Source organism: Peromyscus maniculatus, chromosome 1, assembly GCF_049852395.1.
Source record: "Peromyscus maniculatus bairdii isolate BWxNUB_F1_BW_parent chromosome 1, HU_Pman_BW_mat_3.1, whole genome shotgun sequence".
NCBI classification, from domain to species: domain Eukaryota; kingdom Metazoa; phylum Chordata; class Mammalia; order Rodentia; family Cricetidae; genus Peromyscus; species Peromyscus maniculatus.
In genome coordinates, this window is record NC_134852.1 from 149,324,388 (window position 1) to 149,339,183 (window position 14,796).

A 14,796-nucleotide genomic window follows, 5' to 3' on the forward strand; every position below is an offset into this window, starting at 1 on the left:
CTGCCAAGGCCCCCTCTTCCCATAGCTTCTTTCCTCTTAATGGACAGGTTCTCTAGCACCAAGGTGAAAGAAAACTTCTAAGCCTTTTGTTACAAAGCCTTTTAGAAAACTCACTAGTGGCACATTTCTGTCTATCTAGGAACTCTAGAGGAAACCTGATTCCTTTAAAAAAAAAAAAAAAAATGGAACCCAGACAGTATAGTTTAGTGGTTCCTTAGAGGTCACAGCAGTGGGGATTGGCAACATAGTTCACTGTTCGGGGTTCCCAGGTCATTTCCCAGTGCAGAACTGTGTGCCCTTTCTGCAGCTGAGCAGAAAATCTCAGCACCCAACCAATCCAATGAGCAGTGAGCATCTTGCTTCCTTCTTTCTTGCAGGGGACAGCCCAATGACTTACACCTGAAACAGTGGATGCTAAAGAGAGAAGATGGCTCTGGTGAGGAGGAAGAGGAAGACAAGCCCGAAAGTCCCAAGGAATCCCAACAGTACTTATCTCACTTCAGGCCTCTTCTTGTTCATTTTACAAATTAGTTTAAAAACAAATTGTTACCTTGGGGGAAAAAAATCCCCTTAAAATGAGATACAAGAGCACCACCCTGTGGTGAGTCTCTTTCACGTCTGTCTATACGTTTCCTACCATGTTCTGTACTTTCCTTCTAACAAGGTCATGTGTGTGAACACCTGCAGTAGCACATGTAACCCAGAAGGTACATGTGGCATCTGAGAAGGGGAGCCTCACTGAGGTAACCCTGCCACCCCAACCAAGGAAACCTGGTGAAGGCAGACTAGGGTGAGGGGTCTCAGAGGCTGACTCCCCCACACACCCCACAAGAGGCAGGTGCCAAGCTTCAGGGCAAGCTTCATCCCTGGTACGCCACAGTCCTCAGTGGTGTAGGTCTGGTCTTCACCACCAACCCTGCAGTGTTGCGGCCCTGACCACTGATCTGGAAGGGTGTGGGCAGATCCTAATGGAGAGCTAGGGCTCCTGGGAAGCCTTTAGCTGCCACTGCTTCTGTGACTTCTGCACTAGAGAGGCCAGAACTTGATGCTGGTTGGTATACTGGTGAAACCTGAGGACCCAGCTGTCCCTCGAAGGGACCCCACTAAAAACAACCAAGCCTGCAAAGCTGGACAAGGCCCAGAACAAAAAAGTAGTGGTGTGGTTTTTTTGTTTTTGTTTTTGTCAAAACAACATCATACTGTTTATTACAAGTGTGCCTTTTATCCCCACTGACAAGAGTCATTCAGATTCTGAACTGACACGCTGAGAATTAACATGTAATATAGTCATTAAACATAACAGCATCATTTTGGGGTCAGTAGTATTGTGTCCTTGTTGTTTCCCCAAGGTCTCAGCTTCATGAGTTAAAGTTTTGATGTCTCCCCAAGTTACTGGCTTCCTCTTCCTCTTAGAACGTCTCCTCTTGATGGGTTTGTCATCGACTTTCAGCTGCTTCATTTGTCCGGTGGTCTCCGGGGTGCTCTCCGGGCTGCTCTCCTGGTTGGATGCATCAGGACGGGAGCCACCTGGGACTTCGTTCGTTTTCTGTGGGCCACCAGGCACTGATGGAGCACCAGAAGGTCCTGAAGGCTCCATCACTTGGTAAGGATTATTCGGAGCAGAATGGGGTCCTGGCACGGGATATGATCCTGCAGGGGCAGGATATGATGCTGGTGGTCCCCAGGCTCCCGGTGGCACAGTGCCCCATGGAACAGGCGGTGCTCCTGACACTGGAGGAAGAGCAGTGGGATGTGGTCCTGGAGATGAATATGGCATATTAGGATGCTGCCCTCCTATTCCTGGTGCCCAAAGTCCAGAAGACATGGATCCCCGTGTACCTAAAGCACCAGCTGCAGCTGGATCTGCGGGTGTACCATACGGCTTGGGTAGCTCTGGAAAGGGTATATTTGGTGTGGCATAAGGCCCTGTGGGACCAGGGCCTCGTACAGCAGGGGCTGAATAAGGGCCACTAGGTTGGAGACATGAAGGTCCAGAAAGAAGAAGGGATGCTGGAGATTCTGGTGGTGGTCCAGTTGGAGGGATGGACGGATACATCCCTGTTGGTGCTGGTCCAAAAGATACAGCGGAGGGTGCTATACTTGGTGGGAGTCCAGCTAGCACAGCAGGGGGAGCACTTATGATACTCCGAGGGCCGGAGCCTGGCCAGCCTTGAGGATGGTGGCCAGCTTTTGCATTGCTCACAGCAGAGGTTCTGGCAGGGGACTGTTCAGGTAGCACATACGCCAACAAAAATTCATCTGACATTTTCCTGGCAAGATCTGAACCTGTGGCATGACGCATAGTGGTGATGAATCCAAAGAGACAGGCAACGGAGAACCAGCCTGAGCAAGCTGACTGCTTTAAGTCTGCTTCATAAAGGAAATTGTGCCCTAAACAAAACAAAACAACTGGTTGATCAGATCCCATTTTGAACCTTTAGTGGTCTGGTCACTTCTGCAAAATGAAAAGAAGGCCTGGGAAGATTCAAGTGGTAGAGACTGGGTGGTTGGGGACAGAGACAAGAGGGGCCAGCATGCAGGGAATGGGGGTAAGGAGAGCATGTAAAGAGCAGCAGTGTGAAAAGAGATGGTTCTAGAAATGTTTCCACTGTTGTTTTTGGAAAATAGTCTTGTAAACTGATTTTAAAAGGGATAGTTGTATATTAGAAAAATTCTAGTAGACTGAAAATACCCAAATTGAGAAAGAACATTTACAAAAAACTAAAGTTGACTTCTTCCTTAATGGTGAGAAAGTAGATTGTTTCCACTTACAATCAGGAAGTACAAGGCTGGGGTGCCCATTTCACCACTCCTACTCGGCCAGCATCAGAGAGAAGGCCCAGTTAATGGGAGACAAAGACTACAGCAAGGGAAAGACCATGGAGGTAGATGAACAAAGGAAACAAGTCTCTGTTCCAATTATTCGACTGTCTACGTGAAAAATTCCAATGAATGGACCACAACAAAAATACCTCCTGGAAGATATAAGTGATCACAGCCAGGCTGCAGGACAGAGTCACCACACAAAAGCCCAATTCTTTCCTGTGTACCAGCCCTACAAGAGTGCATAAGCGGGCTGGAGAGATGGCTTAGTGGTTAAGGGCACTGGCTGCTCTTCCAGAGGTCCTGAGTTCAATTCCCAGTAACCACATGGTAGCTCAGAACCATCCATAATCAGATCTGATGCCCTCTTCTGTCCTGTAGGCACATATGCAGACAGAACACTGTATACATAATAAATAAATAAATCTTTTTTTTAAAAAAAGTGCATAAGCACCAAAAGAATTAATATCAGAATTCCAGAATCATCAAAACAGAGCAAAGTCAAAGAATCGACACTACCTAACTTCAAATAAGTTCGTAGAGTGACAAAAAAACAAGACAGCATTATACTTGGAATAAGTAAATAAATAAAAACAATGGGATGGAAAAGCTAGTCTGGAAACAGGTCTACACAAGTTTCAACAGATCTTTGACATGACAATGGTACAAAGAAAGTCTATTCCACAAAAGGTGCTGAAATACCCAAATGTCCACAAGCCAAAACAAGTAACTCAGCCAAAGATGGACTCTTCTCAAAAAAGTAGCTCAAATGGATTATAGACCTAAAGACAAGGCATAATAAAACACATAATACTACAAAAAAAAAAAAAAAAAAAAAAAAAAAAAAGGCAAGACCTTTGTGACCTCAGGTTTGGCAATGAGTTTTTAGACACAATACCAAAACCAAAATTGTGGAAGAAAAACTAAGCTGGGTTTCTCTAAAATGTAAAGCTTCTACTATGTGAAAACCTGTCAGATTGAAAGAAATGGTCTCAAAATATCCCTGGTAGGGCTGTCCAAGAGACTCCCCAAATACACGGTGTATTCCTGTTGTCCTTGGTTATCACCACTCCCCAGAAGTGGCACCTAAGTCCCTACTGCTAAAGATACCATGAACTAAAGATACCTGTTCAGAAACTGGGCCCAGAGACCCCTGAGCTAGAATTGACCTAAATACCCCCTCCTTGAGGGCTAGCTTTCATGGTACAAAAAGACACCATGCAAGCTTCTAAAGAAGGGACGTTAACCAACAGTCCGACCCAGCATGGCACGATAACCCTAAGGGTGCAGCAGTGGCACACATACCTTGGCAGTAACCAATAGGTCTCTAATTGGACTTGAGACCCATTCAAAAACAAGGAAATGATGCCTGGTACTGGAAGCCTAGCTAACTACTCAAGTGCTAGTGAAGTTATAGATACTGGAGGAAAATCTATAACCACGTATTTACTAAACCATCATACTCTCTAACAATAATTGAAACAACTGTCTGTCCTTATATCCATCATCAAGGAAACTTCCCTTTGCAACAGACAGAAAACCACAACCAATGAAAATGCAGTTGTAGAGCCTCCCGCCAGTGGATACATGTAAAAACATTCCTGCACCCAAGGCACAGAGAACATTGTGGAAGAGGGGACAGAAAGACTGTAAGAGCCAGATGACTAGGAACTTAGTTGGCTGTAAGAGTGTGCCTCCTGGTAATATCAGAAGCTACATCCATAAAGTCTCACCAACATGAGTTCCCAAACATGAGCTAAACAAGGACAGCACCAATGGACATGCCGTAGTGGACAGAGAAAAGCCCACAAGGCCTCAACCCTACACAAGGAACTATAGGCAACTAAGGAAAGCTGGGAATGGGAGAGACTGTCTTCCCTAGGGAAGGGCACACTAATTGGTTGTCCAGTGCCAAACGGTCAGCCCTGAAAACATATAAAAAGGTAGCATTATACAGACTGAACAGGTTATATTTAGGAATATATTTATACACATATATACATACATACATACATATATATATATGCAATAACAGTTAAAAAGGAGGCCATAAATTTGAAGAAGAGCGGGGAGGAGTACATGGGAGGGTTTGAGGGAGGAAAGGGAAAGGAGAAATGTTATAATTTTTATAATCTCAAAAATGAAATAAAAAAATATCTCTGGTAAAGAGCCAGTGTCAAAAAACACAGAGGCACCCAGAGAAAGAGGGCTGGTTGGTATACTGGTCATCCAGCTACTGTAACCAATTGCCAGACTTCATGACTTTCAGCAACAGAAGTGTATTCTCCCTCAGCTCAGGATACCAGATGTTCACAACCAGCCTCACTGTGGGCTCAGCTAGGCACCTTCCAGAAGTTCTAAGGTCCTTCCTTCTTCCTTCTAGCCTCAGAGGCAGACAACGAGACGAGAGGACATCACTGCAGCGGCCCCCTCAGTCTCCATCTCATCTGCTCCTCTGTTTTTCTCCCTTTACCTCAACAAAATTACTGTCCACGCTATCAGGGGCTCCAGATAACCATGTTATCATCTCAAGATCCTTAACTAGGGACTGGAGAGATGGCTCAGCAGTTAACTGAACCCTGGCTGCCCTACAAGCACTAGACACATAGGTGATACAGACATAATGCAAACAAAATACCCATACACATAATAAATAAATAATTTTAAAAGCCTCTCAGCTTGATTATATCCAAAACCTCATGTCCCAATGAGGCTTCACTCACAGTTCAGGGAATGGAAGCATAGATACATCAGCCTCAACAGTCAGCACGGGAAAGGGTTAGTCTAAGGAGAAATGGCATGAGATCACACGGAGGCATAAGGGGGCCTCAGGCCCCCTGGCTGGCTTCAGCACCTAGGTAAGGTTTAGAGAGGCTCTCACATTTCGAGAGGAATCATGGGAAGTTTCACTAAGAGTAGCATCAGACAGATGCTGGCATTTTTTGTTTTCGTTTTGATTTTTCTATGTGTAACCTTGGCTGTCCTGGAACTCACTCTATAGACCAACCTCCCCTCAAACTCGGATCTGCCTGCCTCTGCTAGGTTCTTATGATGACTCCTGCAGATGGTTGACAGAAGGGCTGAGGGGGACAGAGATCACTGAAGAAGGGTCAGCCGGACATTCCAGCTCAGAGAGAAGCTAGGGCAGAAGCTGCCAGATCGAGTCTGTCTCCCAAAAGAACTTGTGGGCTTGGCTTCTGCCCTGGGAGAACCAAGGCAGCTCAGACCTGAGGGCCCTGAGGGCAGACATAGCCACGTGCTCAGACCAAAAGCCTTGGTCAGCCTAAGTTTCCTGCTTCACCAGTACAGGGGACAGACACTATTGCTTCTCCTCTAAGTTAAGACTTGATTTCTACATCAAAATAGTAATAAACCACAAGGAGTACATGGATATGTTTTGCCAAGGGTCATGTTTATCAAAACTTCACAGTCACAAACAAGATGTCTGGCTGAAGGCCAGATGGGTCTCCTGTGAAGACCTGAGCCCAAAAGTCTCACCCTTGAGCCAGACACAGAACAATCAGCCATGCCTTACAGGCAGCCATTGCATTTTCCTCAGAACCCCATAGGGCAGAAAAACCTGTTCTGCTTTGTGAGGGTGACTGGGCCAGGTCTGTCAAGAAATACAAACTTGTACATACACACACACACACACACACACACACAAAAAAAAAAAAAAAAAAAAACCACACACCTGCCCTGTTTCCATTCACTATTTCCTGCTCTCCCTTCTTCTTCCTCCCACTCCCCCATCTCTGGCAGCAGGTGAGAGACAAGGCTAAAGGTCAGGGACAGGGCATGTCTAAGCATCCTAATGACCTCACCCCCCCCCCCCACTCAAAAGGCTGATAAGAGGTTTCTGTCCAGGATTTTACAGTGGGTTTGCGAGTGTGTAAAGATTCTGTCAGCTTATAGGGGTAGGGCTCAGTTTCTGATCTCAAGAGATTTCTGCTTCCAGAATGCTTTTGTGAAAACAGAATTCCAATCACCTCCCCATCACCTTGGTCTCTTCCAGGACTTCCAAGGTTGGCACTGAGCTGCTTCGACTGTCTCAACCAGCAGAGGGCAGCAGCTCCCTGATGAAGAAAGCACCAGCTGCCAGCTTTGTGCTTAGGGAAGCTCCTCCAAGAAGGGCTGGATCAGGCATCTGGTACTTCTATGGATATATATTGTGTATGTGTGGGGTGTGTGTGGGGGGGGGGAGGGGTGGTGGTGTGGTGTGGTGTGTGTGTGTGTGTGTGTGTGTGTGTGTGTGTGTGTGTGTGTGTGTGTGTGTGGACTAGGACCCATAAATGATTCCCACCTCTCTGAAGCTCACTAACAAAAATATCTCTCATTGAGGCCACAAATAAGGTTGATGTAGAATTTTAGTTTACTTTCTGGTACCCTCCTAACTCCCTATGCTAAGCTAGGAACTGTTACTCCTAACTATTGATGATGAAGAAACTAGTTCAGAGAAGCATTGGTGGTACACACTTGTCAGTATATACCTGTGTGCACACCTGTGATCCCAGCATTAGGAATACAGAGGCAAGAAGGCCCAGGAGTTCAACATCATCCTGGACTACATAGAGACCAAGGTCAGACTGGCCCACATGAGACTTACAAGAAAGAGAGGGAGGGAGGTGGGTCTTCCAATCTGGTGGAGCAGAAGCTTTGGTTCCTGACTTTGTTGGGCTTCTGGCCTTGGCCATTAGGGTGACACCCTCTATATTCACCTAGCTCCTGCACTGGAGTGTGGTGGTGGGGAGCGCTGCTCCAGCTGGACACTCACATTAGGGTAAGTCCCAGCAGCTACTGTCAAGTTCCTAAGGCCAAGCTCCTGTGTTAGTTCTAAGGGATCAGAGGACAGGACATGGGGTCACCTTGGGTTAAGTTTTGAAGAACATATTTTTGCATACCTGTCCCTTCCTTGTTCTGGATGGGCAGGAGATTCAGCTACAATGAGTCACTAGGCTTCATGTGGGTTCTGTTCCTGGTGGTGGTGTGTTTCTAACAGTGACTCATGGGGTTAATGTCAGGTGCTAATATGAAGAGACTGCCCTAAAAGGGCTTTCCACAGAGCAAGCAATCAGAGTTGAGGCAGAAGAGAGAAGACTGTGCACTGGGGCTCTCCTCAGAGCAGCCTTCACTCCCCAGATCACATCAATCAAGCTGACATTTCCTCCCACGAGAAGATGAGACAACTCACATTGTTAAGGAGCTTTGATGTACAAAGAGCTTTTCCCAATATACAGGATTCCTAAGTTACTAAGATAAATGGGGGAAGATGTGACATTTATTGTGCATAATTTAAGTTCCAATAGGTTCCCAGTGAAGAAAAACTGCAAGTCGCTGAGCTGAGTGTGCCTCCAGTTCCATGCCTTCTGCTGCCATTCCGGCTCTGCACTGCTCTCAAGCTGCCTTGATTTTGTAATTTAGAGAACAAAGCCATATTGCAGAATATTGGGAAGCTGTATTTTTATTTTTGAAATGAAGTTATCCCCATCTGTGAATTTTTCTTTTCAGAAAAGCACTCAAAATGAGCAAGTGTTTTTCTCTCACTTTAAAATATGTGAGTCAAAAATTCAAAAAAAAAAAAAAATCAAATAGCTGACAGTTTAAAAAAAAATAGAAAATGCACAGGTATCTACCAAATTTAGAGAGGAAAAGTTTTCACAAGCCTCTACGCCAGAGACCTGCTGTGCATGGATTCAGTGAAGTCTGCTCTGCTTTTAATTTAGGGCCTGCTGTGTTGCTCCAAAATGTAGAACAGAGACGTGCCTGAATATCTGTGTATCAGCTCAAGATGAACAAACCAAGCTGCACCCTATGTCAACAAGGACAGCAGGTCTTAGCCCTCTGCTTCTACCTCTGCCTCCCCTTTAGAAATGGGAGGAACAGCACCATGGAGGGCAGCAGATGGAGCTGATGCACTCCCATAGGTTAACATCATAGCCTCCGGAGTTCCTGAACTAACGCAGGTAAGTGGTAAGGCAAGTGCTTTCTACTGACACCAGGACTTGAGGATCCTGAAAGTCATGAACTTGGTGCTGAGTCTCCACTCCTAGGCAGGATGCTATGTCTAGAGTGTGGGGAGAGATTAGCAGTAAGTGCCTGATTCATACACTAAGCTCTTCAATGGCCTCTGAATTGCCAATGACACACATGCACAGATACCAGGAACATCTTCCAAATCCAATGGGTACATATTAGGTAATGCACCTGCTTCTGATACCTTGGGTGACACCCTAGAGATTCCAGAAGTGCCACTGGAATCTGGCCAAGAGCAATCTCAGGGATTCCAGGCAAGGAGGCTGGCAACTGGGTAGGCAAATACAGCAAAGTATAATTGTCCCAGGACTCCTGCTCCTGCCTGTCCCCAGGGCTTCTCTGTGCTCACCTGCCTTCTCCCCCAGGTTCCTGCCCAGCCCCAAGGAGCTCCAAAGTCTGAATTAAAGTTAGTGCTGGCATATAGCTACATGAGTCAACCAAGTTTCTCTAGTCTTACCAGATTAGGCCATGATTGACAATACTACTACTCCCATTGAATTCCTATTAACAGAGTCAAAGAGCTTTGGAAACAGAACCTTTTAAGAAACTGGAGACTCCTGTTAACCATGGTCCTCGTGGCTGACCTGCACTGGCTACCTGACTACCCAGTATAGGGACTCAAGGTCTGTATCACAGCCCAAAGTGGTAGCAGCCCTGATGTTTCACCCTCTACAAGACACGTGTGCTGCAGAGGCCTGGACTTCTTCTCCAGGTTCAAGGTTCTCAGGCTCCTTGGATTTATGGTACAGGAGAGCTTGAAGAGAATACAGGGTGAGCACCACCAGAACAATCCATAGCTTCTCCTGAGGTCCCATTTCCTGCAGCAGAAGCCTCTTGGAGGATGCTCCCCTGCATGTGTGGGTGGATCCAGTTCCTTAGGTCTCCATGTTGCTCCCCAAAGAAGATAAGTCTCATCTGAATGACATTCCACTCCCACTTCAAAGACACTGAACTTCCCGCACCCTCTCTGTCATCTCATTGCTTCCTCAACCCTTATCCCATCAAGCTCACTGATGCTCTCCCAATAGCCTCAGCACCCACCTTTCTGGCTAAAGCCCAGATCCCTACTTTTTGCTGAGCTCTCAGACTCCCTCCTGTCCCCCTCCTTACACAGCAGACAGATATGACTCAAAGATGACCTGCTCCTAATGGACTCTGAGCTCCTGTGCACAGAGACTAAATCAGTCTCCCTCAACAGACAGTATTTGTTTTATCATTACTTACTATTGCTGTGGAGACCTTAAGACCAAAGGGGCCAGAACTCCTATGGGCCATTCTTTAGAGACCTTAAGCACAGTAACTTAAGGTCTCTAAAGAATGACCCACAGGAGTTTACATGAGGACAGGACCACACACTTAGAGGAGGACAACAGAGACAAGAGAAGCAAGTGGGGATAGAGTGGAGGTGGGGAACACAGGCAGGTACTATCCTACTCCATATTAAAGTAAGCAGTAAAAAATGATGAGGCTTGAGATGGCTCTGCCGCTCTTCCATAGGTCCTGATTTGGTTCCTAGCACCCATGCCAGGCGAATTACAACTTCCTGTAACTCCCAATACTAGAGGATCCAACACAACTTCTGGCCTTAGCACAGAAATGCATACATTAAAAAATAATAATAAATTTGGCCTGTGCTGGCTCATTTTATGTCAAGTTGATACAGGGTAAAGTCATCTGAGAGGAGGGAACCTCAATTGAGAAAATGTCTCCTTAAGATCTGGCTGTAGGTAGAGACCCTGGCAACAAAAGTAGCTACCACCGTTAGTTAATCTTTCATTCTATTGGGCACGATAAATTTAATTCAGTAGTTATATATACATCTCGATTGGCTTTGAAAATTATAAATTTATAAACTCAAGTTCCAGTTGCTTTTGGGATGCTATCTTACAAGGACTTCAACGTACAGTATGGCTCGTTAAGGAAGGGAATGGCTCAGTTGCCTTTAGCCTACTGGCTATGGGTGAGATAGGATCTCTGTTGGTATTTTCTGTATTGAACACATAGATTGCAAGCCAAGGGCCACTTTGAGATCTTTGGCAGCAATTAACTATGCAGCACACACACACACACACACACACACACACACACACACACACACACACACACACACACGATTGAGCCTGTATGATAATGAGTATTCAGAGATGGGTAATACCTGGGGGGCACTCACCAAACTAAGACAGAGCACCTGTGTGGCCTGGGCAGGCGTCTCCATGATGGGTAAGGTGACCTGCTGACGTCCCACACAACCCAAGTCAGAAGCTTATTTTTTAATAAAAGAGGGACCTGTAGGGCCCTGGCCCCCGTTTTGGGTAACTGTTGTCTTGCTTGGGGACCTTGACCTATGCTAATTCCCTGCCAGGTTTCACCCTCCTGAATGCTTAAGGGAAGTCCCTTGTCTGTGTATCCTGAATAATGGGTGTTAACAGCTTAGATGCAAGATTGTAAAACATCAGTGGCGAACTTCTGCCCTCCAGGGTCCTCCCATTGTGCTGTAAGCCTGTATTTAAGACCTCCTCCCCCTTCAAGAAATGACATTAGGCATTTAAAATTTAATATATATATATTAATATATATATAATTGAATGAATACTGCGAATGTAATCTATGAATACCACAAATGTGATTAATATCATGAGTGTAATTAATATCATGAGTGTAATTTTAAAAAAATAAAAAAAAAAAATCTGGCTGTAGGCAAACCTGTTAGGCATTTTCTTAATTAGTGATTGATAGGGAAGGGTCCAGTCCATTGTGGGTGTGGCCACCTCTGGGCTGGTGGTCCTGGGTTCTATAAGGAAGCAGGCTGACCAAGTCATGAGGAGCAAATCAATATGCAGCACCCCTCCATGATCTCTGCATCAGCTCCTGCTTCCAGGTTCCTGCCCTGTTTGATTTCCTGCCATGACTTCCTTCAATGATGGACTATAATGTGGAAGTTAAGTAACTCCCAACCCCAAAGATCATGGTGTTTATCATAGCAATAGTAACCCTAACTAGAACAGTGGTCCAAGCCTTTAATCCCAACACTCAGGAGGAAAAGGTAGAGGAGTTTCTGAGTGAGGCCAACCTGGTCTACATAGAGTTCCAAGACAACCAAGGCTACATGGTAAGTTCTCGTCTCAAACAAACAAAACAATGAAAAAAAATTTAAACTGCCTTTTAAAAAGAAAATAAAATCATCAAAGTCAAACTCATCCAAAATCACTGTAAGAAGGGTTCTAGTAAGCCAGGTGGTGGTGGTGCACACCTTTAGTCTTAGCACTCAGGAGGTAAGGCAGGTGGATCTCTGAGGCCAGCCTGGTCTACAGACTGAGTTCCAGGACAGGCTCCAAAGCTACATGGAGAAACTCTGTCTCAAAAAAAAACAAAAAAAAGGAAAAAGAAAAAAAAAGGATTCTAGCCCCAGACAGTGGCAACACAGAGGTCAAACTGTGACCCAGTACTTCAAAATAAGCCACAAGAGCCAGTTCAGCATTAAAGTCTTATTCTTCAACATCTAATGATTTGTGACTACACCAATGATCACAGTGAAGCTATGCAGAGGGGACTCTGAGAGGTGCGTAAGGACAGTCCATTTAAGAGGTAAGGAAGTTGAGGTTCTGAGATGTGACATTCAGTCTGTCTGGATCTTAATCTCTGCTCATTGTCACAGTGCTGCATCCAAGACAGAGCTAGAGCTGATGCACAGAGCAGCAAGAGCCTGCTTTCCAAATGCTTCAGATAGAATGTGCAGAAGCCACGTGTGCCAGCGTCAGAAACTGAGTGATTCCCCATTCTTCACTTCAGTGATGTCAGGTTGGTTGCAATAAGGGTGGTAGTGATGGCTATCTCCTCCTCCAGGTGCTCACGGCCCCCCTTTCCTCCTTGATCCTTCTCCTCCCTCTTCTTTTTACTCAAGAGTTCATTTTCTGATACACACTGCCCATCACTAGTTATTAGGGCAGCTACTCACATTCAGACTACTATTCTTCATACAGATGCATCCCAGTGCACACGGACACACATCTGACAGTGAGAGCCATTTTGTTCATGTAGACATGCAGCTACAATTTGGCAGAATGGAATATTTAACCTGGTGTTACTTGAGATACCTATGCTCTATATGGAGTTCAAATAAACTTAACTTAGACCCCAGTTCTGCAAGCAGTCTCAGAATGCTCCTTCCAAGGCCTGGAATTCCTTCTTCAAGTCTCTTTGGCTGCCCAGGGTCAGCTCCTCCCCAGCATGTGCTCCCACGATTATGCATGTGCTCTTAACAATCCTGAAGCTCTGGGGCGTCACCCGTCACTACTCCCACACCTTCAATGCCCGTGTCTCCCTCTTATTCTTCTCCATTAGTCTCACACACCCAGACACCTGCACCTCATTTTATCCTCCTACTTACCGCAGAGACAGTTTCTTTCCGAAGCAAACCTGGGTGCTGCTGATGGAAGGCACTGTTCCATCATGACTCTCCCCACTCGTGGCCACGGCCAGCCGTCTCATTAGAGTCCACCCTCCTGAAAATGGCTTCCTGCCCCTACTACTAGCCTTCCTCGGCCATTTTCTCTGGTTTCTTGCTGCCCCTTAAAGAAATCAGGAAGCTAGGTGTGGTGGAGGGCAGCCTCGGATCACATGCCAAAACCCTGACCAAGAGTGCGTGTTTGTGTGTGTGTGTGTGTGTGTGTGTGTGTGTGTGTGTGTGTGTGTGTGTAATTGCAAAAGAATAAATTCAAAGAACGAAAAAAGAAAAGGCCTGGGTGGACCTGCGTGTGCACTGGCTGTTCCCACTTCTACCAGCTGCCCAAGACTTCGCAGGGCTTGCACTCTTGTCTCCTCCAATCGCTCTCTTAAGATGCCAACGCTCCTGCTCCTCCTCCTCCTTTCCCTCCTTCTCTGCCATGTTTTTCTTATTGTCTCTTCTCCATTGAGGAGTAACCTCCACCAGGACAGATGAAATCAACTCTACATACGCAGCGTTCCAGCCAAGACTGAGAACAGGCAGTAGCCTGCTAAAAGGCAGACCAGCATTTGTGGAGTGGGGAATGCTGTGGTTTGGAACAACTGCCCTCTAGTGGTACAATACGCCCACTGCCAACTTCACAGTATCTATGAAAGTTGATTTCCAATACGTCAAACCCACCAGCGAATAATCCCTCTTTATGCTTTAAAAAAAAAAATGAAAAATAAAAAAACACCCACAATAAAAGCAAAAATCGACAACAGCTCCCTAGGGCTATACTAAGAGATCAAGGACCCCTCTGAAGTAGCATTCTGATGCTAACGGTGCGCAGAGGCTAAGAAAGATACTGGGGCAAGAGAGCGTGGGAGATGGGCAAAGTTACGCACTCAGGTGCTGGGCTCCAGATGCTGGTGGCTCAGAGGCCCCGCCTGCCCACTGCCGAGCGCTCTCTATCTGCAGATTCACGGAGGTACCGCGTCTCCGTTGGCTCAGCTGTGGGGAAGGGTCTGGGCCTACGGGCAGCGAGTCCAGCCGGCTGCAGATGCAAGTCTGAAGGTCTTAAAGACGCAGGCCTGGGGGCGTCGCGTCCTAGCCTTCAACACGATTCGAGAAGGCCACCTGTACCTGCCGGTGGACTATTCCGAGGCGTTCTTTCCACGGCCTGCAGCGGCTACGCGTGTCCAAGCTCAAGACGGCTCGCGCAGACGCAGTCGGCGCGCGGTGCGCTCCCGGCAGGCCCCGCGGCACCGGCCGTCGGAGGAGGCGGAGGGGGATGACGTCATCCAGCGGGGCGACGGGCATTGGGCGCCATTTTGAAAAGGGAAAAAATTCCCTCCCCGGCGGCGGCGGCGGCGGCGGGAGCGGCGGCGGCGGCCGAGGCTGAGCGCTCGTAGCGCCTCGGTCGGCCGCGCTCAGCTGGGCGCGTCCCGCCCGCGCCATGGCAGGTAAGAGCCGTGCGCGAGCGGGCGGGTGGACGGACGGTGGTGGGACGGGGC

The 14,796-nt window shown here is 46.8% G+C and overlaps 2 protein-coding genes across 5 annotated transcripts in view; one reads left to right on the top strand and one right to left on the bottom strand.

Annotated features, from left to right (window-relative positions):
* Window positions 1-1,202: 1,202 nt before the first annotated feature.
* On the bottom strand, window positions 1,203-14,516 carry LOC102910592 (MAPK-interacting and spindle-stabilizing protein-like). Of its 3 annotated transcripts, none has more exons than XM_016006099.3 (2): window positions 14,188-14,516; window positions 1,203-2,391 (listed from the first exon to the last, which is right to left on the bottom strand). In XM_016006099.3, exon 2 carries the CDS (start codon window positions 2,300-2,302, stop codon window positions 1,241-1,243), a length of 1,062 nt encoding a protein of 353 aa, XP_015861585.2. In that variant the 5' UTR covers window positions 2,303-2,391; window positions 14,188-14,516; the 3' UTR covers window positions 1,203-1,240. The 3 variants fall into 3 exon arrangements, with proteins under 3 accessions (XP_015861585.2, XP_006987634.2, XP_015861586.2); XM_006987572.4 differs by having other exon boundaries at window positions 13,244-14,516; XM_016006100.3 differs by having other exon boundaries at window positions 14,426-14,512.
* Window positions 14,517-14,585: 69 nt separating this feature from the next.
* Window positions 14,586-14,796, top strand: part of Ppp2r2d (protein phosphatase 2 regulatory subunit Bdelta) — a 36,538-nt gene continuing 36,327 nt past the window's right edge. For both annotated transcript variants that reach the window (XM_006987573.4, XM_016006097.3), the window contains exon 1: window positions 14,586-14,745. In XM_006987573.4, coding sequence (XP_006987635.1) covers window positions 14,739-14,745 — 7 coding nt within the window. In that variant the 5' untranslated portion in view covers window positions 14,586-14,738. The remainder of the gene's footprint in view (window positions 14,746-14,796) is intronic.